The 25,544-nt window shown below is 42.4% G+C and overlaps 2 protein-coding genes across 7 annotated transcripts in view; both read left to right on the top strand.

Moving 5' to 3' along the window:
• Nucleotides 1-25,544, top strand: part of LOC118387281 (E3 ubiquitin-protein ligase MARCHF3-like) — a 441,656-nt gene that overhangs the window by 37,163 nt on the left and 378,949 nt on the right. The gene's annotated exons all lie outside the window — the stretch shown is intronic.
• On the top strand, nucleotides 1,585-23,840 carry LOC118387289 (F-box/WD repeat-containing protein 2-like). Of its 6 annotated transcripts, none has more exons than XM_035775481.2 (9): nucleotides 9,459-9,611; nucleotides 9,888-9,976; nucleotides 10,377-10,663; nucleotides 13,758-13,980; nucleotides 14,244-14,438; nucleotides 14,980-15,113; nucleotides 16,955-17,041; nucleotides 17,263-17,432; nucleotides 22,115-23,840. In XM_035775481.2, exons 3-9 carry the CDS (start codon nucleotides 10,397-10,399, stop codon nucleotides 22,425-22,427), a joined length of 1,389 nt encoding a protein of 462 aa, XP_035631374.1. In that variant the 5' UTR covers nucleotides 9,459-9,611; nucleotides 9,888-9,976; nucleotides 10,377-10,396; the 3' UTR covers nucleotides 22,428-23,840. The 6 variants fall into 6 exon arrangements, with proteins under 6 accessions (XP_035631372.2, XP_035631371.2, XP_035631373.2 ...); XM_035775482.2 differs by having other exon boundaries at nucleotides 9,469-9,643; XM_035775483.1 differs by lacking the exons at nucleotides 9,459-9,611; nucleotides 9,888-9,976; nucleotides 10,377-10,663 and adding an exon at nucleotides 1,598-2,064.

The raw sequence follows: 25,544 nt of genomic DNA, 5'->3' as shown, positions 1-25,544 counted from the left end.
GCTACTACCTGCAGCTGCTGTTATTCTGTCTGTTATTTTGACGACTAAATTAGCTGTAGTTGGCATGGCTAGTAAGCAAGGGATAACAAGGTTGCCAGCCAGTATGGCAATGGAACAATAGTCGCGTCTCCTGCAACCCTAGATTTGTTTTGGGACTACATCTTGTGGAAGGATGAAATAGAATTAATTTAAAAAAAATGTTTTAAATGAAAATATATCAGTCATTATTTGAACATGTTGGTAACCCGTTGTATAAAAGTGATAATGCCCTCAAAGCCGGTGTTTGGAGGATACAGTGCCTTGCGAAAGTATTCGGCCCCCTTGAACTTTGCGACCTTTTGCCACATTTCAGGCTTCAAACATAAAGATATAAAACTGTATTTTTTTGTGAAGAATCAACAACAAGTGGGACACAATCATGAAGTGGAACATCGGGTGGTGTAGGTGTCCTAGAGGGCAGGTAGTTTGCCCCCGGTGATGCGTTGTGCAGACCTCACTACCCTCTGGAGAGCCTTACGGTTGTGGGCGGAGCAGTTGCCGTACCAGGCGGTGATACAGCCCGCCAGGATGCTCTCGATTGTGCATCTGTAGAAGTTTGTGAGTGCTTTTGGTGACAAGCCGACTTTCTTCAGCCTCCTGAGGTTCTTCACGATGCTGTCTGTGTGAGTGGACCAATTCAGTTTGTCTGTGATGTGTATGCCGAGGAACTTAAAACTTGCTACCCTCTCCACTACTGTTCCATCGATGTGGAGAGGGGGGTGTTCCCTCTGCTGTTTCCTGAAGTCCACAATCATCTCCTTAGTTTTGTTGACGTTGAGTGTGAGGTTATTTTCAAGGACAACAACCACCCAAGCCACTGCCTGTTCACCCGCTATCATCCCGAAGGTCGAGGTCACTACAGGTGCATCAAAGCAGGGGCCGAGAGACTGAAAAACAGCTTCTATCTCAAGGCCATCAGACTGTTAAACAGCCATCACTAACATTGAGTGGCTGCTGCCAACATACTGACTCATCTCTAGCCACTTTAATAATGTAAAATGTACTTAATAAATGTATCACTAGCCACTTTAAACAATGCCACTTTATATAATGTTTACATTCCCTACATTACTCATCTCATATGTATATACTGTACTCTATACCATCTACTGCATCTTGCCTATGCCGTTCGGCCATCGCTCATTCATATATTTTTATGTACATATTCTTATTCATTCCTTTACACTTGTGTGTATAGGGTAGTTGTTGTGAAATTGTTAGGTTAGATTACTTGTTAGATACTACTCCATGGTCAAAACTAGAGGCACAAGCATTTCGCTACACTCGCATTAACATCTGCTAAACATGTGTATGTGACAAATACAATTTGATTTGATTGGGACGTTGTGACCTGTAACATGTTATACCTGAGTAAAGGATTATGCTTGAACTTTACCAAACTTTCCGACCTGAGTTATTCACATACACATAAAAACAGGACAAATAAAAAGCCCCCCCCAAATGATTTGTATTTTTTTTTTATTCCCTGTTCCCTATCCCCTTTCTGTCACAAAGTGAAATGAATTCACACTCCAGAACAGTAGGCGGACACAGCCCACACAGTTGGTGGCGGCATGCAAGGACACATGCCTTCCGGTCTTGTCTAGAATGGATACAGTATTTTAACGTCACATTTTTGTTATGTGAATTTTAGCTAATCCTAACCTAATTCTCTTTATCTGCTGTGTACGTTCTAACCTGCTACGTAAAGTCAATTTTGACCGAAGCTGTATCCCTTCTAGACAAACCTCTTCCTTCCCGCCTTTGGGACAACAATCCTGTTAGGGCGGAGACAAGACCATATCTGACTAGCTTCACATTGCTGGCAGCATGCTAGGTAGCTATAGTATATAGTTAGCTTGGTTCTTATTCTATGCGAATGAGTCTGAGGGCAAAATGGCTACAGCTTACAATATGTTTCAGTCAGAAACAACATCGATTATGGCCGTTGTCGTCGAGACGGTAATTACAGAAATTAGTCCATTTTTGCGCGTCGTGCCAAACTCGTACAATCCGGAGAGAGAGGTGAGTACAGCGTGACTAATGACGTTACGGAGTTGCACAAGTTAACGTTAGCTAAAGTTGCACCAACATTTACTGGTAACTAACGTTAGCTGCAATACGTTGTCTAGTAGATAGATAGTTTATCAAACGTTGGTGTTTAACCACATATGATCATCTCTAATGTACTTGGCAAACTAAGCTAGCCACGTTAGCTTCATGCAATTAGCTTATCAAGCTAGCTAACGTAGCAAGTTAGCTTGCTTACTTATTGGTTTCACATCTTTGCTGTAGCACGTATGGAAAGCTGGCTTCTTAGGTAACGTGTCCCCCCCCCCCTATTCTTTACACAGCTTTGCACAATAATGAATCTGGTGACGGGAGAGGCTATTCGTAAAATCTGCCAACTATTCCTAGTGGCTTCCTCGAGTTTACAAAATGAGAACGTGAAACTGAAGACCAAGGTCGTGAAGATGACCAAGTTGTTTGAAAACAATACACGGCCTGGTAAAAGTATGCTTATTTTGACGCTCATGTAATAATGTATGTTGCCATTAGGGTTGGGCGATGTCAACCTTTGTCTTATCGTGATGAAGTACCCATAAAACATGAATCATGAATAAATATATTTTGTAGACTAATCTTTTTTAGTAACCTATTCCTCTCTGTTGGAGCTGTTGCACGTAAACGTGTGTGCGCGCGGTAATGCAAGTGACAGTCAAGAATGAGCCCTCGCTGGCTGTGCGTATTTTGAAGTGTTGTAAAATGAAATTTATGCTTGATCCGCAATGTGGTCGGAGGCGCCCTGGGCGGTGGGACGTAATTTCGAATCCCCCCGGGGGCACGCAGCTGCCGAATTGGGCTCTGTCCACATCGCTGTGCGCCTGTAATGTTTTGTAAATTTCGGAGGGCTCCGGTTGACAGTAGGTGAGGGCGGGAGGTCCTGTATAAACACAAACTCACTTCCTTGACAACTTCCTTCACAACAGCTCTGCGCTGGGGAAGGGCAAGAAGTATGAATGCCCTGGCTTCTGCAGAGGCCATATCACCGTAAATGCTGCACATCAATACAGATAACGGATTGACCATGTAGCGCCTTTTAAATCACCAAGGGGGAAAGGTGAATACCTAATCAATTGTACAAATGAATGCATTCAACTGAAATGTGTCTTTCACATTTAACACAACCCCTCTGAATCAGAGCCCTGCTGCAACTCTGCTGTCCCCAGAACGGGATAATCATTCAATGAGTCACATTTTTGAACAATCTTCCTCTCTTATTATGCCTAGGCTTCTATACTCCTACTATCATTGAAAAGGGCCTACACTACACAATTTATTTCAGAAGCTGTGCTCAGCTGTAAGTTCTTTTGACTTCTCATTAAAAATTTTCCATTTTGATATTGTTTGCTAAATTTCACTTGTTGCCCCTAATATTTGTCTTTTAAAATAAAGCTGTGATAAAGAGTCTCATATAGACTGACCTTATGTTCCCATTTGAAAGCTGATACTTTAGGACATAACATAATAGCTTATTTTGGAAATACTCTGCATAGCTTTTGATAGGCTATTTTAATTAGTAGGATTTGGCATTTGGTTCCCAATCGCAAGGAGGGGGATGCATGTGTTTCTTTCATAGTAGACTAAGCTTTGCTCAACTGTAAGCTTTGTTCAAACTATTGTAAGATGTATCTATTTTCCTATTGTTTGTTCTGCTGCTCTCATTATTACCGTAGGCCTATCACGTTTTTGGGTTATTCAAAAACAACTTAAAACTTTGAGAGCCTAGAAGACAGTTAGATAAATTCATGGTTTGATCATGAAGTAGTGCAGTGAGAGAAAGTCAGCATGCATAAAAACTGAAGTCCTATTCATATAGGTACAGAAAATATAAAATTAGGCTTTTAAAAGAATTGGACACGAGTGTCCGCTATAAAATAAATACAAATGTAATAGGATTAGGCTACATGGCCCAGATCATCTGACATTGAGATGGAAAAAAATTTACTTTTTTTTTACTGGCCCGTTAGCGCTGCTTTGATTAAATCTTAGCTATGTCTACATTCTGTAAATTGTTTATAACATATTTATTGAAATATGTTATGCAGTCTATAGCAAAATCATAGGCTACTTGGGATGGTCCTGCTGTGGGCTACCCGGTCAGCTCATTACTGCGTGGTGCCAGTCAAGTTGAAATAGGCTATACATTGTCTGTCATATCACAATGTCGTCGCCATCAACGATGGCTGTTAGTCATCTTCGATATCTGATACGATTCTAATATCGCCCAACCCTAATTGCCATATATTGGTAGACTTATTTGACTAACTAAATTAGACTAGTGTCCTGTTCAGCTGGTTTATTTGTACATCAAGATGCCTCATGCTACACAATCAGGAGATCTATAGGCTAATATGTATATTACTCATATTCCTTTCATCTTTAGGTCCTGCAAATTTTTGCAGTAAACCCACAGAGACATCTTCATTGGAGAATGACTCCTCTCTGGGAGACACAGATGGACTGAATACAGACCCCACCCCAAGAGACACTGATTCCAACGTTGAGCATATGAGAGCTGCTCTGCCTGAGGGCAACGAGAGAGACTGCCACGAAAGCCAGAAAAACAGCAATACTACTAAAGGGACACGATCCAAAGAAACCAAACGCTTCAAGTGTGATATTTGTGAGAAGACCTTCAGCCAGAACAAACGGCTGATACAACACAAGCTAACTCACACAAGACCCTTCAAGTGTGATGTTTGTGAAAAGACCTTCAGCAGGGAAGGGTCACTGGAATCTCACACGCTAACTCACACAAAACCATTCAAGTGTGATGATTGTGACAAGACCTTCAGTCGGAATCGCTTGCTGGTACGTCACAAGCTAATTCACACAGGAGAGAGGCCATTCGCTTGTGGTCAATGTGGCAAAACTTTCTCAATGTCTAAGCAGCTCGAACATCACATGTTGCGTCACAGAGAGAAAACTCTCAGTTGCAAAGTCTGTGGAAATACATTCTTTACCAAAAAAGATCTGAAACGACATCAGCTTGTTCATGCAGTGGAGAGACCGTTCAAGTGCCTGACTTGTGGAAAGGGTTTTACAAAAAGAAAACTGCTTATTGAGCATGAGAGAATCCACACTGGTGAAAAACCATACAGCTGTGCTGTGTGTGGGAAGAGTTACACACAGAGTGGTGGCCTGAGTTATCATATGCGAACACATACAGGTGAACGTCCACATTCATGCTCAGAGTGTGGTAAGCGCTTTATAACTAAATCCAGCCTTGAAAAGCACAAGGTAATCCATACAGGGCAGAAGCCATTTACATGTGAGACATGTGGAGCTGCTTTCGGTCATAAAGGAAACCTTGTGAGACACCAAGTGCTTCACACAGGGGAGAGACCATACAAATGTAAAGTGTGTGGGAAAAGCTACCTTCAGTCCACCCTCTTAAAAGCTCACATGCATCGTCATGGGGCAACCAAACCATTTATGTGTGACCTATGTGGGAAGACTTTTATGTACAATTTTCTAATGAGACGACACCATCTAAAATGGCACACGGCTGAAGGAGAGAAGCAGAAAGAACGAGAGAGAAAAGAGAGAACGAGAACCGCCAGGAGACCGGGAACCTCAACAAAGCCATTCAGTTGTGACATATGTTTGAACGGCTTCAGCTCCATGCTAACTCTGAAAAACCATCAACGAATTCACACTGGACAAAAGCAATACTCTTGTTCCATTTGCGGAAAGACCTTTGCCTATAAACATACTTTTGACTATCACATGAGACTTCACAGTGGGGTGAAGCCCTACGCTTGTAAATACTGTGAAAAGAAATTTGTTCTTAGGCAAGCTCTAGAAGGACATGAGCGAACCCATACAGGTGAAAAGCCCTTCAAATGCAGTTATTGTGACAAGACATTTGCAGTAAACACCAATCTCAAAAGGCATGAGCGAGTCCACACGGGAGAGAAGCCATTCAAATGTGACGTCTGCGGGAGAGGTTTCGGCCAAGCCAACAACGTCAAAGCCCACATGCAAGTCCACACTGGAGTTAGGCCTTATTATTGCAAGAGATGTGGAAAGGGCTTTTCTGACATAAGACACTACAAAAACCATAGCTGTAATGGTGTGGCAGTGACACACGATCAGTCGAACAAATCTTCAGACCGCTCTTTCAGAAGTAGAAAGGGAGAAATGCGGTAGAGGCAGGAGTGCTTGCCTTTATGCTGCTGTGATGTCGACTCAGTGATATAATCTATCATTCACAGAGGGGCAACTTCCTGCTTTCAGACATCAGGAACAACATGGATGTATTCAGCAGGGTGAAAAGTTCTGGGGTGTGTTTCTGGAATGCCACAGCTGTCATATTGCATTTCACAACCCAGGCACAAGTAAATTTGCTCCTCACAACCCAGAGCCCCTATTGCCTCGTCCTAGTTTGCTCTTACTTTGAGGCATGCTCACATTGGGGAGAGCCTATTTGACTTGTTTTATTTCTGTTCAGCTAAACTACAAAGCTTATCTTTTGATTTTTTTCGATTGGCAGAATTTTTTGGGATTAAGGTTAGCCGTTTAGGAATTGAGGTGTGTGCCTGTGGTAATGCTAGGAGATCCAGGGTTTATGTTCATGAGCCCATTATTTCTGACAGTTTGAATTGTCTGGTTAATATATTTTTTTCTATTGTGTAAAGATCATTAAAACACATACAAATATCAGAACTTTGCAGTTTGTCTATCAGACAGGACAGCTTGGTGACACCTATTCAGGTGATGGTGCAGTAGAGGCTGGTGGAAGGAGCTGTAGGAGAACGGGCTCATTGTAATGGCTGGAATGAAATAAATTGAATAGAGTTGAGGTTCCATATATTTTTGTTTGACAGCTGTCCATTTATTGCATTCCAGCCATTACAATGAGCCCTTCCTCCTATAGCTCTGCCCACCAGCCTCCACTGCGGTGAGTATATCATTTCTCCTGACTGAGTGGTGAGGTATTATAAGTAGGTCAGAGTTCTGAGTTATTTGTCGACTGGTACCTGTTTGGCGACACTTCCCACGTCCGAACCTATATCTGGAATAATTTACGGACAATTCCGCCATGAACCGTTAGAGATTTAATTTTTTTTTTTTTTACAAAAAGTGTATATATGTATGTGTGTATATATATAATAATCATCATCATCATCATCCCTGGTGCCCTTTAGCCCCAATAGTGCATTTCAAATGCTTCATGCGCCATCAGGAGTTTTCCACGTACTCCTATGGACAACTCCTGATGAAGCATGAAGCCGGAAGTATTTGAATATGAAATACACTATTCGGGCTGAAGGGCACCGGGTGAGAAAAAAAAAATATATATATTTTTGCTACGGTTCATGTTGGAATTGACCGTAACTAGCAAAGGATCATGGTTGACGTAGTCGTTTTCATCCTGCCTGAGTGAATCTACCATAGCAAACGACGCATTCTTCATCAGAACGGTCCACCAACTGCGGATATTCCCCTGAAGTGGGAAAAGCATAGCGAAACAGGCAGATGTAGGTCTGTAAATATGTTGCATGGTGGGCTAGATCATTTTGCCTTTATTTAACTAGGCAAGTCAGTTAACAAATTCTTATTTTCAATGACTGCCTAGGAACAGTGGGTTAACTTAACTGCCTGTTCAGGGGCAGAAGGACAGATTTGTACCGTGTCAGCTCGGGGGTTTGAACTTGCAAACTTCCTAATAAGGTTGCCTTTACACATTGTTACGTATCTTTGCATTAAAACACACCGGTAGGTAGGTCTTTTTGTCAGGTTTGTACTTTCCTCACTGTCAGTGGCACCACCAGTCTTTTGTAATAAGTAGTAGTTTGTGTTTCGTGACGTTAAATTGGTCAGCCAGACACGACATTGCCAAAAGTATATGTGGAAACCTGCTTGTCAAACATCTCATTCCAGAATCATGGGCATTAATATGGAGTTGGCCCCCCCGCCCTTTGCTGCTATAACAGCCTCCACTCTTCTGGGAAGGCTTTCCACTAGACTTTGGAACATTGCTGCAGGGACTTGCTTCCATTCAGCCACGAGCATTAGTGAGGCCGGGCACTGATGTTTGTCAATTCGGCCTTGCTTGCAGTCAGCATCCAATTCATCCCAAAGGTGTTCGATGGGGTTGAGGTCAAGGCTCAGTGCAGGTCAGTCAAGTTCTTCCACACCAATCTTGACAAACCATTTCTGTATGGACCTTGCATTGTCATGCTGAAACAGGAAAGGGCCTTTCCTGCGATTACTTTGAGACCCTCCATTAATCTTCTTTGTGAGTTGATGCTGTTCAGGTGGGTGCCTTCTCCCTTGTTAGTTCAAAAGTTTTAAATGAAAGTCAATTAACTAAGACCATACCCAGCTGTATTGGTGTCTATGGGAGACCCACCCATTGTGACCTCTTTCCAGAACATGACATCCTTAAATCATGCACAGATACTGCAGCCAAGTGTCCACGCAAGACATCTGTAGCCTAGATTTACGTTAATACTTCTGAACATAATGTTTTGGGTTCTCATACTTACAATGATGTTTTGATTGTTGCTTGACCAGTTGCTAAGATTATATTTGGTTGTGATCTTTGCTAAACTATTTTGGGTGCATCAGTTGTTTACACTCGTTGACAGTCTGTAGCAAAAGCTAACCAAATAACCATGTTACTGGTTGAAGTGTTTATAATGCAGTTGGTTTACGATGGTGACAAACATATTAGTGACATAGTGACAAACAAAAGTATTATGAAATGCACTCGTAAGCAAAAGGTAAATAGAGGCTTTTTTTTTGCTTGCGTTCTGTAAGAACTCGTTCGCGTTCTGCCACCAAGTTGCGCGCATCGCCCTCGTGCGGCAAAGTTTGACCACTCAAGAAAGGGAGTCTTCAATACCACCCGGTTAAGGCCTGCGTGAACTGTCGTCAGTTTTCAAACTGAGGCGCAACATCGCGGGAACGCTTGCTAAAAGACTAGGCCGGGGTTTGAGTAGTCAATGACAGAACGTTCTTCATTACAAGTTAATTTACTCCATCTAAAGACCCAGCCCAAAATTAAGCAAATGTCATAAGTAGTTGAACATATTTTTAAAAATCCAATCTCGTGAAAGTGACAAACTGACACGTTTTGTAGAAAACAACTTAATATCAAAGGAGTGCATTTGAGTTGAGACCCTGCACATGCGCAGTTCAGCACGAGACGACGGATAATGTCTAAAGTGTTTCTGAGCATGATTTTTATGCGAGCCATGACATCGCCTACAGGTGTGATCGGGGATTTCTATTGGAGACAGAAATTGCTTCAATATAAATACTGTTCTTTGATATTGTCATTTATCCACGGTCATTGCCGTTACGTCCCAATGGTAAGGACGTCCCAAGGATTCCGAATAGCACTAGCAATTTATTCACCATCTCAGTGAAGTTTTGACAATTTGACAAAGGTGAAAGAGATTGACCCGGAACAACATAGCTAAGTAGCCGGAAAGAGGTTTACAGAAATAGTAGTTTGCAAAAAGAGAGATGTATCCAGCTAGATTGGACCTGACTAGGTAACGTTGTAAAAGTATTACTCTACGTTTAGGTAAGAAGTGTGTGTATATGTGTATATATATATATATGCAAGGTCTTTGGTGGATGTAATGCTTAGCATTACCTAACATTTTAATTTACATTCTTCGGAAAGTCCAGCTAGCTAACATAATGCAGCTAGCCAGTAAAGCTAACGTTTTTGTCTTCAGCTTATAAACTAACGAGTTGACATTTGCTAAATTTACTTTTCTGACTAAGTGTTCTATTGTAAGAGTTTTTGTTTTGTGGAATGACAGGCCAAGAATAAGTTTTTCCTGTCCGCATTGGCTAGCTAGCTTGTGAGCTAGCATAATACCTCTCACCGATACGGGTTCTACGGGAAATGGTACGTTTTGCTAGCTTTTGTATTGTACTATTTACCAACTAGCAAGGTGTATATACCACTTAAGTTAGTTTCACTGGTAAGATATTTAGCAACTTGGCTAACTTTGTACACTAACGTTAACTAGGTAACGTTATCTGCATAGCTAGCTAGTTACATTCTTTGAATTTTTACCGTTGCTCATTTAAAGTAATAGCTAACTAGCTAGATAAACTACTGTTCTAAGTAAAGTTTTCTACTCAATACAACAAAAGCAGTATTGTATCTAACGTTAACGTTAACTAAGAACTTAAGTAAATTATTTGAAGTAGACGTTTACTGGTAGTGTTCCAGACTGGCTAAGGTGATTTTAAGTAGATAATGTTATGTAGTTAATTATCATTACTCAACCCTGAAACCGCAGGTCGACGTTCTCATGTGCCCATGGAGAAGGCGGTCTTTGAGGGGTGGCTGGAGTCAGTCTCCGCCTCTTTCCTCTCGCTTAGTGACCAACAGCGCAACCAGTCCCTGGACCAGCTCATCTCGCTGAGTAATGCTGTCCAGCTCCGGCACTTGTCCAATGGGCTGGAGGCGTTGCTTAAGAGGGACTTCCTGCGCCTGTTGCCCCTGGAGCTCACTTTCTACCTGTTGCGGTGGCTGGACCCGCAGACCCTGCTTACCTGCTGCCTGGTGTGCAAGCAGTGGAACAAGGTCAGGCTCTCTCGCTCTGTTGGCTCCCTGGTGTTTAAGCAGTAGATGGAACCAAGTTCAGAATTCATGTTATATTCTTTTCACACCATCGTGCTGTCTAGCCCAATATTGGACTATAGGAGCCTAACGTTAAGTCTTTAGTCCAATGACTTTACATGTTCAGTTTAATGGGCGAATTGGCTCTTGAACCTAAAATAGCCAAATACTTCATCTAAATGTGAATCTGTTCTCAATTGCGGTATGGTTCTAGATATATAAATCCCTCTACATTCATATCACTAAATAATTTCACAAATGCAAAATACACACTTACTCTAAACTGTTTTCATACAGTTGCATCCAATAGTATTTTTAATTGAAAACACGTTTGGTGTTTTTCTTCCATTTTACTCTCAGGTGTTCGGAGACGGAGATAGCTAATTAGCCGTCTGTTTTCTTAAAACAAGCGCAGTAACATGGAAAAATTAGTCTGTGTGGGAACCCTATAAAGGTGTTTCAATTGAAACCTTTTTGTTCTTTGACAATGTTTTCTCAACGATATTAAAGAGAAGGTCTTTATTTTTCCAAAACTGTACCACAAGCAATAATATGTTAATGTTCAGTAAACCGCCACGCTCTTCACAAAACCTCCCCCTACAGAAGACTCCTTCGTCCGTTGACTTTTATGTGTAATGGAACAGTGATCAAGGGCTATGTGCTGAACCGTACTGAGCTGGCTCGGTTATTTTCTGTTCACTTTCAACTTTCCGGCATCATTCTAGCAGCTATTGGTGGATGTATAATAGGAGCAGGACCAGTGGTTCATTTGTAAATCAGGAGGTGCTAAAACAAAAAGTGAATGTGAGCGGTGGGTGATCTGGGGAGTTCTGAGGTACCGGAACACCTTTTAACATTAAATATCAAGGCATTTGCCTAGTGACAGAGCAGTAGAGTGGAGGCACTTAAATAAGTTGAACACATGGGGAACATTTTTAGTAGCCTAGGGTCTTGGGAAAATGTGGCCTTTCATAAAAATAAAAAAAAACATTTAAAGTTTTTCAGCCCAGGGCCTCCCGGGCCGCGCAGTGGTTAAGGACGCTGTACTGCAGCGCCAGTTGTGCCACCAGAGACTCCAGGCTCTGTCGTAACCGGCCGCGACCGGGAGGTCCATGGGGCTACGCACAATTGGTATAGCGTCGTCCGAGTTAGGGAGTGTTTGGCCGGTAGGGAAATGCTTGTCTCATCGCGCACCAGCGACTCCTGTGGCGGGCCGTGCGCAGTGCGCGCTAACCAAGGTTGCCAGGTGCACGGTGTTTCCTCTGACACATTGGTGCGGCTGGCTTCCGGGTTGGATGCGCGCTGTGTTAAGAAGCAGTGCGGTTGGGTTGTGTATCGGAGGACGCATGACTTTCAACCTTCGTCTCTCCTGAGCCCGTACGGGAGTTGTAGCGATGAGACAAGATAGTAGCTACTAAAACAATTGGATACCATGAAATTGGGGAGGAAAAAGGGGTAAAAAAAATATATGTATTTTCAGCCCGGGCCGAATATTCTAAGAGTTGATCCGGGTTGGGCCGGCATGAGTTTATGGTTCGGGCAACATAGTAACCAGTTTGAGACCAACGCTTGGCTGTGTGAGAAGATCACCAGTATCTCTCATATAACTAGAATTAGCTAAACGTTCTATGATCTCTCTCCCTCTGTTGATAGTTGAGCCTGCAACTCATCTCTCCAGCGTTGCACTTCATTTATTTCCTTACAGAAGCGCGAAGGGTTCTGAAGGAAGTGCAGCACCCCTGATAAATTGAAATACATTTGCTAAAATTATAGAATTACTGCTGTCTGTTTATGAAATAACTCTGAATAGCCTACTATGCCATTTGCTTTCCAACCTGTGTTTACCCTCGATTGTATTCAAAATATTGCAAAAGGCCTGTTTTGTCTGCATTGTTATTTGACAAATTTGCCGTGCGTTCCCTATTGTAGACTATTCCTTGTTATTGGGCTACACCAAGGTTAAAAAAAATGTTTAAAAAGGAAAGAAAAAAGGGTGAATTCATTAACAGACAGCAGTAATTTTATAATTTTGGCAAATGTATCAGCGGTGCGGCACTTTCTTCAGAACCCTTCGCACGGCTATGCTTCTATAAGGAACTAAATGGTGAAGTGCAATGCTGGAGAGATGATTTGCAGGCTCATGTCTATCAGAGCAGAGGGAGAGAGAGCATAGAAAGTTAATCTAACTCTCGTTATCTGAGATACTATTGCGCTTCTCACACAGTCACGGCCTAGCGTTGGTCTCAAACAGGTTACAATGTTGTGCAAACCATAAACCCAGTACGGCCCAACCCGAACTCATAGAATATTAGGCCCGGGCTGAAAATCTACTTTACTTTTTTTTGTGGGGGAAGGAGAATTAACGAAGAGGCAACTCGAATGAACTTGGGTTGCTTTTATTAGGATTTTTACATTGAAAAATGAGAGTGATTTTTTTCATGCCAAAAGAGGTACAGAATCCGGCCAAATAGGTTCCGGAACAAAACAGTCCAACATGGAGAGGTGCCTGATTCTGTTCCGGCAGGATCAGTCTCAAATTAAGCACTGAGCGGGACCATACCAGTATCGCCCTTCTCAGTATCGTGGCAAGGAAACAAGACATGAAGCAGAACTTCTTTAGGAAAACCAACCTAATGTTGGATGCACATCAAGTTGTCATCCAGATTCACATTGATTTATTTTCCAAGCTATAGCACACACTATTTGTCATACAGCAGGTTTTTAAACAACAGAGTTTGGTCTGCTTTGTGTTAACATTTTTCCTGTGGAAAAAATATTGCGATACTGGTTTCGTCACAGCCCTAATGCCTAATCAGACCAGTGGTTTTATTACCACACCATGATGTATGAAAGGGGTATTTTGTTACAAGCTTGTGTGCAAGCAATTGAATAAGGCCAAGGTCTCCCACACGTGACACTGATAATTTTTACCCCGTTACTGAGGTTCACTTTGATATTGGCTCTTCACATTTTGTACCTTTCCCCCTAAGATTTGCGTCTGTTATATCTGGGTTTCTTTGTCCTCTTCTGTTTCGGTTGAACTGTGACATCCTTTCAGGTGATCAGCGCGTGCACGGAGGTGTGGCAGGGCGTGTGTCGGGACCTGGGCTGGCGCATCGATGACTCCATCCAGGATGCGTCCCACTGGAAGGGTGTCTACCTCAAGGCCAAGCTGCGCATGATGCAGCTGAAGAACCAGGAGGCATTTGAGACTTCGTCGCTCATCGGGCACAGTGCTCGTGTCTACGCCCTCTACTACAAGGACGGTCTTCTTTGCACAGGTAGGTTGTAGGCTTATGGTCATTTTGGGGTGTAGTATTCTTCTGCCATAATGTTGACTGGACGGGCCTCTTAATTTTGTCCTCTTTGGCTTTCTTGGGTTGAATTTAAGGTTTTGGTGTGAGTGCTAAGTGTTTTTCTGTTGTGCAAAATGGAATATCTATAACAATCGCTAGTTTGCTAGTGATCTTTTGTAGTCTGTTAAAATGATGTTGCTGTTAAACTCTGTAATTCCTTATTGTAAAATTCACAAATTATTTTGAAGGCTCTGATGACCTTTCTGCCAAACTGTGGGACGTACGCACCGGGCAGTGCATCTACGGCATTCAGACGCACACCTGCGCCACGGTGAAGTTTGATGAGCAGAAGCTGGTGACTGGTTCCTTTGACAACACCATTGCCTGTTGGGAGTGGAGCACGGGGGCCAAGATCCAGCAGTTCCGTGGGCACACGGGTGCAGGTCAGGGGACCCCTGGGTCGTCTCGAACCTTCCCATTTGCTGACTTGAGGTGTTTTGCAGATCATGCGTACTGTGTCCAATTCCTGACATGAAGGGATATTCCACAATAGTGGCATAATGAACAAGCTTTGGTTTTTTACAAAATATGTCCATATGAGCCAACTTGTGAAGAAATATTTAATTCTGAGGTTTTCTGATAAAAGGTGTGTGTTGTGGGCATTGTAGTATTGCAGTCTTTCTCCCATACTTTTATATTATGCCTGGTGGTTCCTAGAGACAGCTGACCTCTGCTGATCTGTGGGGTTTTGATTGACAGGCAAATATAAACAGATTTTATGCATGAGCTGCCACTCCAAGTAGCCTCTGTTGCAGAGAAATTGTCAGTCTATTTTCAGTATTCTAGCATCAAATGTTTCTTCACATATCAATCCTTATATTTGTTATGTTACATGGAGAAAATAACTTCTAAGTATATGAATTATGTTGCATAGCCCTTTGGATTGGTGTACTAACGCCAGGTCTCTCTCCTTGGCTCGGTCAGTGTTTAGCGTGGACTACAATGATGACCTGGACACACTGGTGAGTGGCTCGGCCGACTTCTCTGTGAAGGTGTGGGCGCTGTCGGCAGGCGCCTGCCTCAACACCCTGACGGGACACACCGAGTGGGTCACCAAGGTAAACTCTACCAATATGTCCTGAATTACGTTCATGATTGCTGCTCAACTGCAGATTGTTTTGAATCAGAACGTTATATCTACATGTTTGTGGGGATCCGTTGAGGTCCCGGGGGCAGAATTACAAGTCTTGATCACATGATAAGTAGCAATTTTTGGATACAAGGTGATTTGTAGATCACTGATTGGGTACGTTGTACGTAGTCCTGATTGCAATCTCAAACGTGCACATTGTCTTGTGCAAATGACTGCAAAATGAATGAAAGGAGAAGTTTGCACAGTGTTGCATTCCTGAGCAAAGCCCTGTCTAGCACACACTGCTTTTTTTGCTGGTAAATTGTCTAAAAACGGCAATCTACCCAGTGTTCAATAGGAATTCTAGATGAAGGATCCATACTAAGCTGCCCAGTGTTCAATAGGAATTCTAGATGAAGGATCCATACTAAGCTGCCCAGTGTTCAATAGGAATTATAGATGAAGGATCCATACTAAGCTGCCCAGTGTTCAATAGGAATTCTAGATGAAGGATCTGTACTAAGCTGCCCAGTGTTCAATAGGAATTCTAGATGAAGGATCCATACTAAGCTGCCCAGTGTTCAATAGGAATTCTAGATGAAGGATCTGTACTAAGCTGCCCAGTGTTCAATAGGAATTCTAGATGAAGGATCCATACTAAGCTGCCCAATAGGAATACTAAACACAGCAAAAAAAAAAACTTCCTCTCACTGTCAACTGTATATTTTCAGCAAACTTGTGTAAATATTTCTATGAACATAAGATTCAACAACTGATTAAGTACTGCAGTACATTTCCTCCTCATGGACTGCACCAGATTGGCCAGTTATTGCTGTGAGATGTTACCCCACTCTTCCACCAAGGCACCTGCAAGTTCCCAGACATTTCTGGGGGAAATGGCCCTAGCTCTCAACCTCCGATCCAACAGGTCCCAGACATGCTCAATGGGATTGAGATCCGGGCTCTTCGCTGGCCATGACAGAACACTGACATTCCTGTCTTGCAGGAAATCATGCACAGAACGAGCAGTATGGCTGGTGGCATTGTCATGCCGGAGGGGCATGTCAGGATGAGCCTGCATGAAGGGTACCACATGAGGGAGGAGGATGTATTCCCTGTAACGCACAGTGTTGAGATTGCCTGCAATGACAACAAGCTCAGTCCTATGATGCTGTGACACACCGCCCCAGACAATGACGGACCTTCCACCTCCAAATCGATCCCGCTCCAGAGTACAGGCCATCTGACCATCACCCCTGGTGAGACAAAACCGCGACTCGTCAGTGCAGAACACTTTTTGCCAGTCCTGTCTGGTCCAGCGACAGTGGGTTTTTGCCCATAGGCGACGTTGTTGCCGGTGATGTTTGGTGAGGACCTGTCGTACAACAGGCCTACAAGCCCTCAGTCCAGCCTCTCTCAGCCTATTGCAGACAGTCTAAGCACTGATGGAGGGATTGTGCGTTCCTGGTGTAACTCGGGCAGTTGTTGCATCCTGTACCTGTCCGGCAGTTGTGATGTTCGGACGTAACGATCCTGTGCGGGTGTTACATGTGGTCTGCCACTAGCAGAACAATCAGCTGTCCTTCCTGTCTCCCTGTAGCGCTGACTTAGGCCTCTCAGTACGGACATTGCAATTTATTGCCCTGGCCAAATCTGCATGCCTCCTTGCAGCATATCTGAGGCATGTTCACACAGATGAGCAGGGACCCTGGGCATCTTTCTTTTGGTGTTTTTCAAAGTTAGTAGAAAGCAGGAACGTTTCTCTTCTTGCTGAGTTTAGATGGAGCCAAACTTGAGTCTGAAGACTCAAACCTTTCCCCTGTGTAGGTGATTCTCCAGAAGAGTGAAGTAGAGTCCATGGTCCACTGTCCTGGCGACTACATCCTGTTGAGTGCTGATAAATTTGAAATAAAGGTAATGTGGGTAATTCATTTCTGCTTCTTTGTATCCAGCGCCTCGTCAACTTTCACGCAGCGATTGACCCTGTGCGCTGTCTTGTCACTGTAATACTTAAGCTGCACAGTGTCTCCCCTCAGCTCCATTTGACCATAGTACTGCGTTATATATATATATATATATATATATATATATATATTTTTTATAAATGTATTTATTCATTTTTATGTATTTCACAGGTTTGGCCTATAGGCAGGGAAATCAACTGCAAGTGCTTGAAGACTCTGTCCGTGTCAGAGGACCGCGGTGTGTGTCTGCAGCCTCGCCTGCAGTTTGATGGCCGCTATATTGTCTGTAGCTCGGATCTGGGGGTCTACCAGTGGGACTTTGCCAGCTTCGATATCCTCAGGTAAAAACTGTCCGGGGCCTTGTTTCCTGATAAACAGAAGTTAGCGCTTCATCTTCTATGCTCAGACATGCCAGGTATGATCGGACACGCTTACGTGGTCTGCTTTTTTACTGTCTCAAATAGCCGGCTAATCATCCTGTTACCAACCCGTAATAAACTTCTGGGAAAAATTGTGTTTGACCAGATACAAGGCTATTTTACAGTAAATAAATTGACGACAGACTTTCAGCACGCTTATAGGCAAGGACATTTAACAAGTACAGCACTTATACAAGTTATTGGCTGAAAGAAATTGATGTTAAAAAGATTGGGGGGGCTGTTTTGTTAGACTTCAGTGCGGCTTTTGACATTGTTGATCATAGTCTGCGGCTGGCATTACACCCCTTGCTATATTGTGAATATAGAACACAGAGGGTGTTCTTTAACCTCTTAGAGCTAACTCCCTACTTTTTTCAATTTCCGCCTGAAGACATACCCAAATCTAACAGCCTGTAGCTCAGGCACAGAACCAAGGATATGCATATTCTTGGTACAATTTGGAAGAAAACACTGAAGTTTGTAAATGTGAATTTAATGTAGGAGAATATAACACAATAGATCTGATTTAGATAATACAATGAAAAACATGCGTTTTTTTATTTTTTTATCTTTAAAATGAACAAGATAAAACAAACATTCAGATAGGACGATGGGGACAATTTCAGTGAAAAACATAAGAGGGCGACAGTACTTGTGCAAAGTTTCAGAATGATAACTTCCAAAATGAGTGTGCTACATGATATTAATCATGAAGTCACCCAGGTGTCCCACACAAGTAGCCCAAGTGGCCAAATTGGGGACGGTATACATTTTTGAAACAAATAACTATATACAAAATACCAAAATGGTATTCTAACATACCTCCCCCCCCAAAAAAAAAATGAAGGGAAAAAAATATATACATTTACAAAATAACTAAACTATTTACACACTTTCAATATTTGGAAGATCCTCAGTCCTCTATCAAATCAAATGTATTTATATAGCCCTTTGTACATCAGCACTTTGAGATATTAGCTGTACAGAAACCCAGCCTAAAACCCCAAACAGCAAGCAATGCAGGTGTAGAAGCACGGTGGCTAGAGGGGAACCAGACTATGAGGGGTGGCCAGTCCTCTTCTGGCAGTGCCGGGTGGAGATTATAACAGAACATGGCCGAGATGTTCAAACGTTCATAGATGACCAGCAGGGTCAAATAATAATAATCACAGTAGTTGTAGAGGACCTCAAGTAAATATGAACTGTTTAGGGTTCCATAGCCGCAGGCAGAACAGTTGAAACTGGAACAGCAGCAAGGCCAGGTGGACTGGGGACAGCAAGGAGTCATCATGCCAGGTAGTCCTGACGCATGGTCCTAGGGCTCAGGTCCTCCTTCGAGAGAGAATTAGAGAGAGCATACTTAAATTCACACAGGACACCGGGTAAGACAGAAGTACTCCAGATATAACAAACTGACCCTAGCCCCCCGACACAAACTATTGCAGCATAAATACTGGAGGCTGAGACAGGAGACACTGTGGCCCCATCCGATGAGAGCCCTGGACAGGGCCATACAGAAAGGATATAACCCCACCCACTTTGCCAAAGCCCTACACAATATTGTGCTGCTGATGCCAGGTGCCATAGCAGTCTCTTTCTGCTGTAAAGCATAGGGTCACCAAGCAGTCTCTTTCTGCTGTAAAGCATAGGGTCACCAGGCATGTGGCGCAGGTGATGGGGGGCATAATTTTGCAAAGAACACAGCGACGCCTCCATGCTGTGCCCTTTTGGCCCTGAGGCACATCCATTTCTGCAGAAATAAATTTGGGCAGATGAACACCACTTGTGGCAGGAGCTGGATGAACCAGCAGCATCAGTGGGGGATGGAAACCTTGGCCCTGGGGGCTGCCATTCGGAGTCAGTGTCACTGTGAAAGAAAATGTTCAGTTAGAATAGTTTAACACATGAGCCCTGTATCAACAGGTATAATAAACTAATAAACAGATATGTTCCCTGTACTCATCTGCTAGATCTACTGTCTCTATTTCACTTTGGCCATTGTGGGCCTGCCCTCCCCTCAACAGCCTCAAATAGGCTATTTCATGTGGGTTGGGGTGGGGCGGCAGACACGCATCTCACATTTCATGACATTACATGTTTATATATTGCTTCTAAAATGTAAAAAAACAAATTTTATATTATTCATTTCAAACAAGGCATTAGCATAAGAACTTACCAGTCCAAAACAATGTCCTCTCCCGTTCAAAAAAATATTCCTCCACAATCGCTAAATGAATCGTCCTACAACAATCTGTCTCACTTTCCCAATCAATTTATTCTAAAATTGTGTGTACATCTGTATATCTAGATTTAGCTTTCCCTGACTTAGTCGCCATAATGATTGATATGTAAACAGCTGAATCTGTGCGTTTACAACAATGCTGTGCGTAATGTGTTTCTCCTTCCGGTATGAAACTTATATAGCGAATTACTGTCTTTACGCTGGAGCTTACTACATGGGTTTGTCTTGCTACACATAAACATGACCTATTGCCGTTTACCTCAGCTCATTGGTGATCTACCCAGCTAGATTTCAAGACTATCAGTGGTCATTGGGTTAAAATACAGTCAATCAACGAAACAGCGGGCAAATCATTGGTGCACAATGATGTCATGACTTGTTGTCTTCAAATCGGTTTCTTTCAGTCAATACGTCCCGCGAAATGACCCATCAAGTTTGATTGTGTTACAAACAAACCAGTTGATTGCAGTGAAACCAAACATGACTGGAAAAGTCTAGTTCTGTGTGGGTTATTTACCTGGAATGTGTCGTCAAATGGAATGAGACGAAATTCACGACACAAGCGGTTCACAAAATGTTTCGTGTTAGGCTATAAAACGGATTTTATCAAACAAAAGATCATTCATTGTGTAACAATGAGCATTGGAATTGCAAACAGACGAAGATCGTCAAAGGTAAACTATTTAATTTTTAATGCAGTTTGATTGTTACGCCTGTGCTGGTTGAAATAGTTGTTTTTTTATTGGGCTTTATGCTCAGATAATTGCATTGTATTCTTTCACAGTAAATCATTTTTTATATCTGAAAATGCAGTTGGATTTGCAAGATTCTAGGCTTTCGATACATGTGAGACACTTGTATTTTCATGAATGTTTAATATGACTATGTAGCAATCACCGTATGTTGTGGAATTTCAGCCTGCTACCGGGTTCCGTGCTCAGAGAGGTTAATGAAAGCCTCTCCAATATAATCCAGGTAGAATCAGGAATTCCCCAGGGCAGCAATCTAGGCCCCTTACTTTTTTCAATCTTTACTAACGACATGCCACTGGCACTGAGTAAAGCCTGTGTCTATGTATGCGGATGATTCAACACTATGTCAGCTACTACAGCGACTGAAATGACCAACACTTAAAGAGATGCAGTTTCAGAATGGGTGGCAAGGAATAATTTGGTCCTAAGTATTGCCAAAACTTAAAAGCATTGTGTTTGGAACAAATCATACACTAAACCTTAAACCTTAACTAAATCTTGCAATGAATAATGTGGAAATTGTGCAAGTTGTTGCTAAACTGCTTGGAGTAACCCTGGATTGTTAACTGTCATGGTCAAAAAACATATTGATACAACAGTTAAGACGGGGAAAAGTCTGTCCATAAATAAGCGCTACTCTACCTTAACTATCAACAAGGCAGGTCCTACAGGCCCTAGTTTGTCGCACCTGGACTACTGTTCGTACTGTGGTCAGGTGTCACAAAGAGGGACTTAGGAAAATTACAATTGGCTCAGAACAGGGCAGCACGGCTGGCCCTTAAATGTACATGGAGGGAAAACGTTATTGACATGTCAATCCTTCATGACTCAGTGGAAGAGATTAACTTCATCACTACTTGTTTTTGTCAGTGTTGACAAGCGGAATGTACTGAGCTGTCGGTTTAAACTATTAGCACACAGCTGAGACACCCATGCATACCCCACAAGACATTTACAATCCCGAAGTCCAGAACAGATCATGGGAGGTGCAAAGTACCACATAGAGCCATGACTACAAGTAACTGATGCAAGTAGTAAAATCAGATAAAAAAAATAAAAAAAAGGTAAATACACTTTATGGATCAGCGTGGACTGTAAAGACACAAAGGTACATGTGCACACATGCGCTAGCACACACACCCCCACACACACATACATACAGGTATGGTGGTATTATACATTTTGTAGTGTGTAGTTATTCAAATGTAGCCATATTCTGGTGGTAAAAAAGGTCTAAGCGTTTGACATAATGATTTTGATTCCCTCTTGTTTAAATGCCATTCATGGAGCAGTAGACACATTTTACCCTTTAAAAATGACCAATAGATGAGAAGCTGACGGCCTCAGCAGGTCAGTGCAAGTCGCCACTAACCAGGAACAAGTTTTATTAATAAGACAAAGAACTAGACTGATGCAATCAGAATAAGTATATCAATGACAATATCCTTGGTAGCGAACAAAATGACTTGTGTGGGTGTTCATATATAGAATGCATTGGAACTTTACCTGCCAACAATAGAATGTAACGGAACTTTACCTGCCAGCAATAAAATGTAACGAACTTTACCTGTCAACAATCAGTTACTGAATCTCCTTGTGCTTCTTTCCAGGGTCATCAAAACACAGGACCCTGCCAACCTCTCCCTGCTCAGCTTTGGTGAGGTGTTCTCGCTCCTCTTTGACACCGACTTCCTGTATGTCATGGATCTGAGGACAGAAAAAATAACTGGCCGCTGGCCCCTGCCCGCCTACAGGAAGTCCAAACGAGGCTCCAGCTTCCTGCCGGGAGTCACCTCCTGGCTCAATGGGCTGGATGGGAGAAATGACTCTGGCCTCGTGTTCGCCACCAGCATGCCCGATCATAGCATTCACTTGGTTCTGTGGAAGGAAAACACCACTAGAGGTGAAACCTACGATGGCTAGGTTGTCAACTGCCATGTAAACTGGGTGCTCTGACTTGAAACCCATAGCCAAGTTAGATAATGCATGAACCACAGTGTTAATGTTTTTTCTACCTTTTCTTTCTCGACACATGCTCTCATAATCAAACATCATGCAACGTGCTTTCAGAAAGACTATTGGAGATGGTTTCACCAACTGAAACGCTGCTATGAATACAAGGGGATGAAAGGCCCAGTTCAGAGGGCAAAGGCAGCGGTTGGTGGTAGTTCCAACCCTGCCATGGATTCTCTCTTGAAGGAAATACGACGACTGGGAGGGTGGCTGAATGAAGACGGAACTCTCGAGAAACTGCGTGGTCATGTCAGGTTCCACAGCTGTAGATATTTCCCCTGTATTACTATGTATCGGGACCTTTACACTTCGGACAGGGTTCTTCAAGCAGCTCAGAGACGGGGAGTTGCCTTAACACAGTACTACTTTACAATGAAATACATTATGACTGTGTCCTAGGTTTTTCATAGACTGACCAACCATCCCCATGAGAGTTCCATGTTGACATTTTTCAAAGTGGTTTAGTGCATTGGATTTGTACAATGTGAAGCGTTTGTTGGATATTCAGTGTAACTCCATTGTTGGATAATGCTTTTCTTAGTGGTGCTTGTTTTAAAAGTCAACTTGAGAAATTTAGTCGTGCCTTTTTCGTTTGATTTAAATATCCATCTGTGTGATAAGAATTCCATTACCCAGGCACACTGCAATAACATGACTGTGTTGTACATTTTCTTTCATACTATAACAAACGGCATACAATGTATTTCTAATACCACTATTTACCCTACATGATTCACTTGAATATATTTTGTGAATTGCAGTATTGAAGTATAGACCAAGTTCAGTTCTAGGTTATTTTTCTAAAAGGCTTTGAGGTTGGATGTTTTCACAATGTAGTGATTTGAAAGTGGGCAATTCCACTTTGTTACGGCCTGAATTTTAAATGGATTCAATTGATATTTTTTTCACCGGCCTACATAATTTCACCTTTACACCACAAAGACCAGGGACCTATTGGTAGAAGGGTTTAAAAAAGACAACAGTGAATTTGCTTAAGAGCATGGTGTAGTTATGACACTTTATATGATGTATGAATGCACCCAGTTACTACAAAGACACGGGCATCCTTCCTGACTCAGTTGCTGGAGAGGAAGGAAACCGCTCAGGGATTTCACCATGAGGACAATGGTGACTTTTAAAACAGTTACACAGTTGATTGGCTGTGATAGAACACTGAGGATGGATCACCAACAATATAGTTACTATACCATACTAACCTAATTAACAGAAGGGTAATAAATAAGGAAGCATGTACAGAATAAAAAATGCTCTAAAACATGCAACATGTTTGCAACAAGGCACTAAATAAATTCTGCAAAATAATTGGTAAGCAATTCACTTTTTCTCCCAAATACAATGTTATGTTTGGGACAAATACAACACATTGAGTACCACCATACATATTTTCAAGCACAGTAGTGGCTGCATCATGTTATGGGTATGCTTGACATCTTTAAGGACGGGAGTTTCTCAGGATAAACTGAATAGAGCTAAGCACAGGCCAAATCCTAAGGGAAAACGTATTCAGTCTGCTTTCCACCAGATACTGGGAGATTAATTCACCTTTCAGAAACACAATAACCTAAAACACAAGGCCAAATATACACTTGAGTTGCTTACCAAAAAGACCCAATGTTGTGGCCGAGATACAGTTTTAACTTAAATCTACTTGAAATTCTATGGGAAGACCAGAAAATATTTGTTTAGCAATGATCAAGAGCCAATTTGACAGTGCTTGAATAAGTTTAAATAGATTAATAGGTAAATGTTGCATATTCCAGGTGTGGAAAGCTCTTAGAGACTTACCCAGAAAGACTTGCAGCTGTATTCACTGCCAAAGGTGCTTCTACAAAGTATTGACTCAGGGGTGTGAATACTTATTTAAATGAGATTTCAGGATTTCATTTTCAATACATTTACATTTAAGTCATTTAGCAGACGCTCTTATCCAGAGCGACTTACAAATTGGTGCATACACCTTATGACATCCAGTGGAACAGCCACTTGCATCTAAATCTTTTTTTTTTTTGGGGGGGGTGAGAAGGAATACATTTGCAAACAATTCAAAAAACATGTTAATGTTTTCACATTATAGGCTACTGTGTGTAGATATATTTAATCAATTTTGAATTCTGGCTGTAACAGGAAAATATGGAATAAGTCAAGGTGTATGAATGCTTTCTGAAAGCACTGCATGTCTTATTGTGACATTAGATTCAGCAGTGTACTTGGAGGAACTGAGTCACTAATTTCAGTGTTAATCCCAATCCATGCAGTTTTTAAATGCCCATTTCAATACTAAACTCGGCAAAAAAAGAAAGGTCCTCTCACTGTCAACCGTGTTTATTTTCAGCAAAGTTAACGTGTAAATATTTGTATGAACATAAGATTCAAAAACTGAGACATAAAATGAACAAGTGCCACAGACATGTGACTAACAGAAATGCAATGTGTCCCTGAACAAAGGGGGGTCAAAATCCAAAAATAACTGTCAGTATCTGGTGTGGCCACCAGCTGCATTAAGTACTGCAGTGCATATCCTCATGAACTGCACCAGATTTGCCAGTTCTTGCTGTGAGATGTTACCCCACTCTTCCACCAAGGCACCTGCAAGTTCCCAGACATTTCTGGGGGGAATGGATGGCCCTAGCCTTCACCCTCTGATCCAAAAGGTCCCAGCCGTGCTCAATGGGATTGAGATCCGGGCTCTTCGCTGGCCATGGCAGAACACTGACATTCCTGTCTTGCAGGAAATCACGCACAGAACGAGCAGTATGGCTGGTGGCATTGTCATGCTGGAGGGTCATGTCAGGATGAGCCTGCAGGAAGGGCACTACATGAGGGAGGAGGATGTATTCCCTGTAACGCACAGCGTTGAGATTGCCTGCAATGACAAGCTCAGTCCGATGATGCCTTGACACAACGGCCTAGACAATGACGGACCCTCCAAATCGATCCCACTCCAGAGTACAGGCCTCGGTGTAAAGCTCATTCCTTTGACCATAAACGTGAATCCGACCATCACCC

The sequence above is a fragment of the Oncorhynchus keta genome, chromosome 9, assembly GCF_023373465.1.
Source record: "Oncorhynchus keta strain PuntledgeMale-10-30-2019 chromosome 9, Oket_V2, whole genome shotgun sequence".
Lineage (NCBI taxonomy): Eukaryota > Metazoa > Chordata > Actinopteri > Salmoniformes > Salmonidae > Oncorhynchus > Oncorhynchus keta.
Note: the sequence above shows the minus strand (reverse complement) of the source record. Positions and strands in the feature narration are given on the sequence as shown.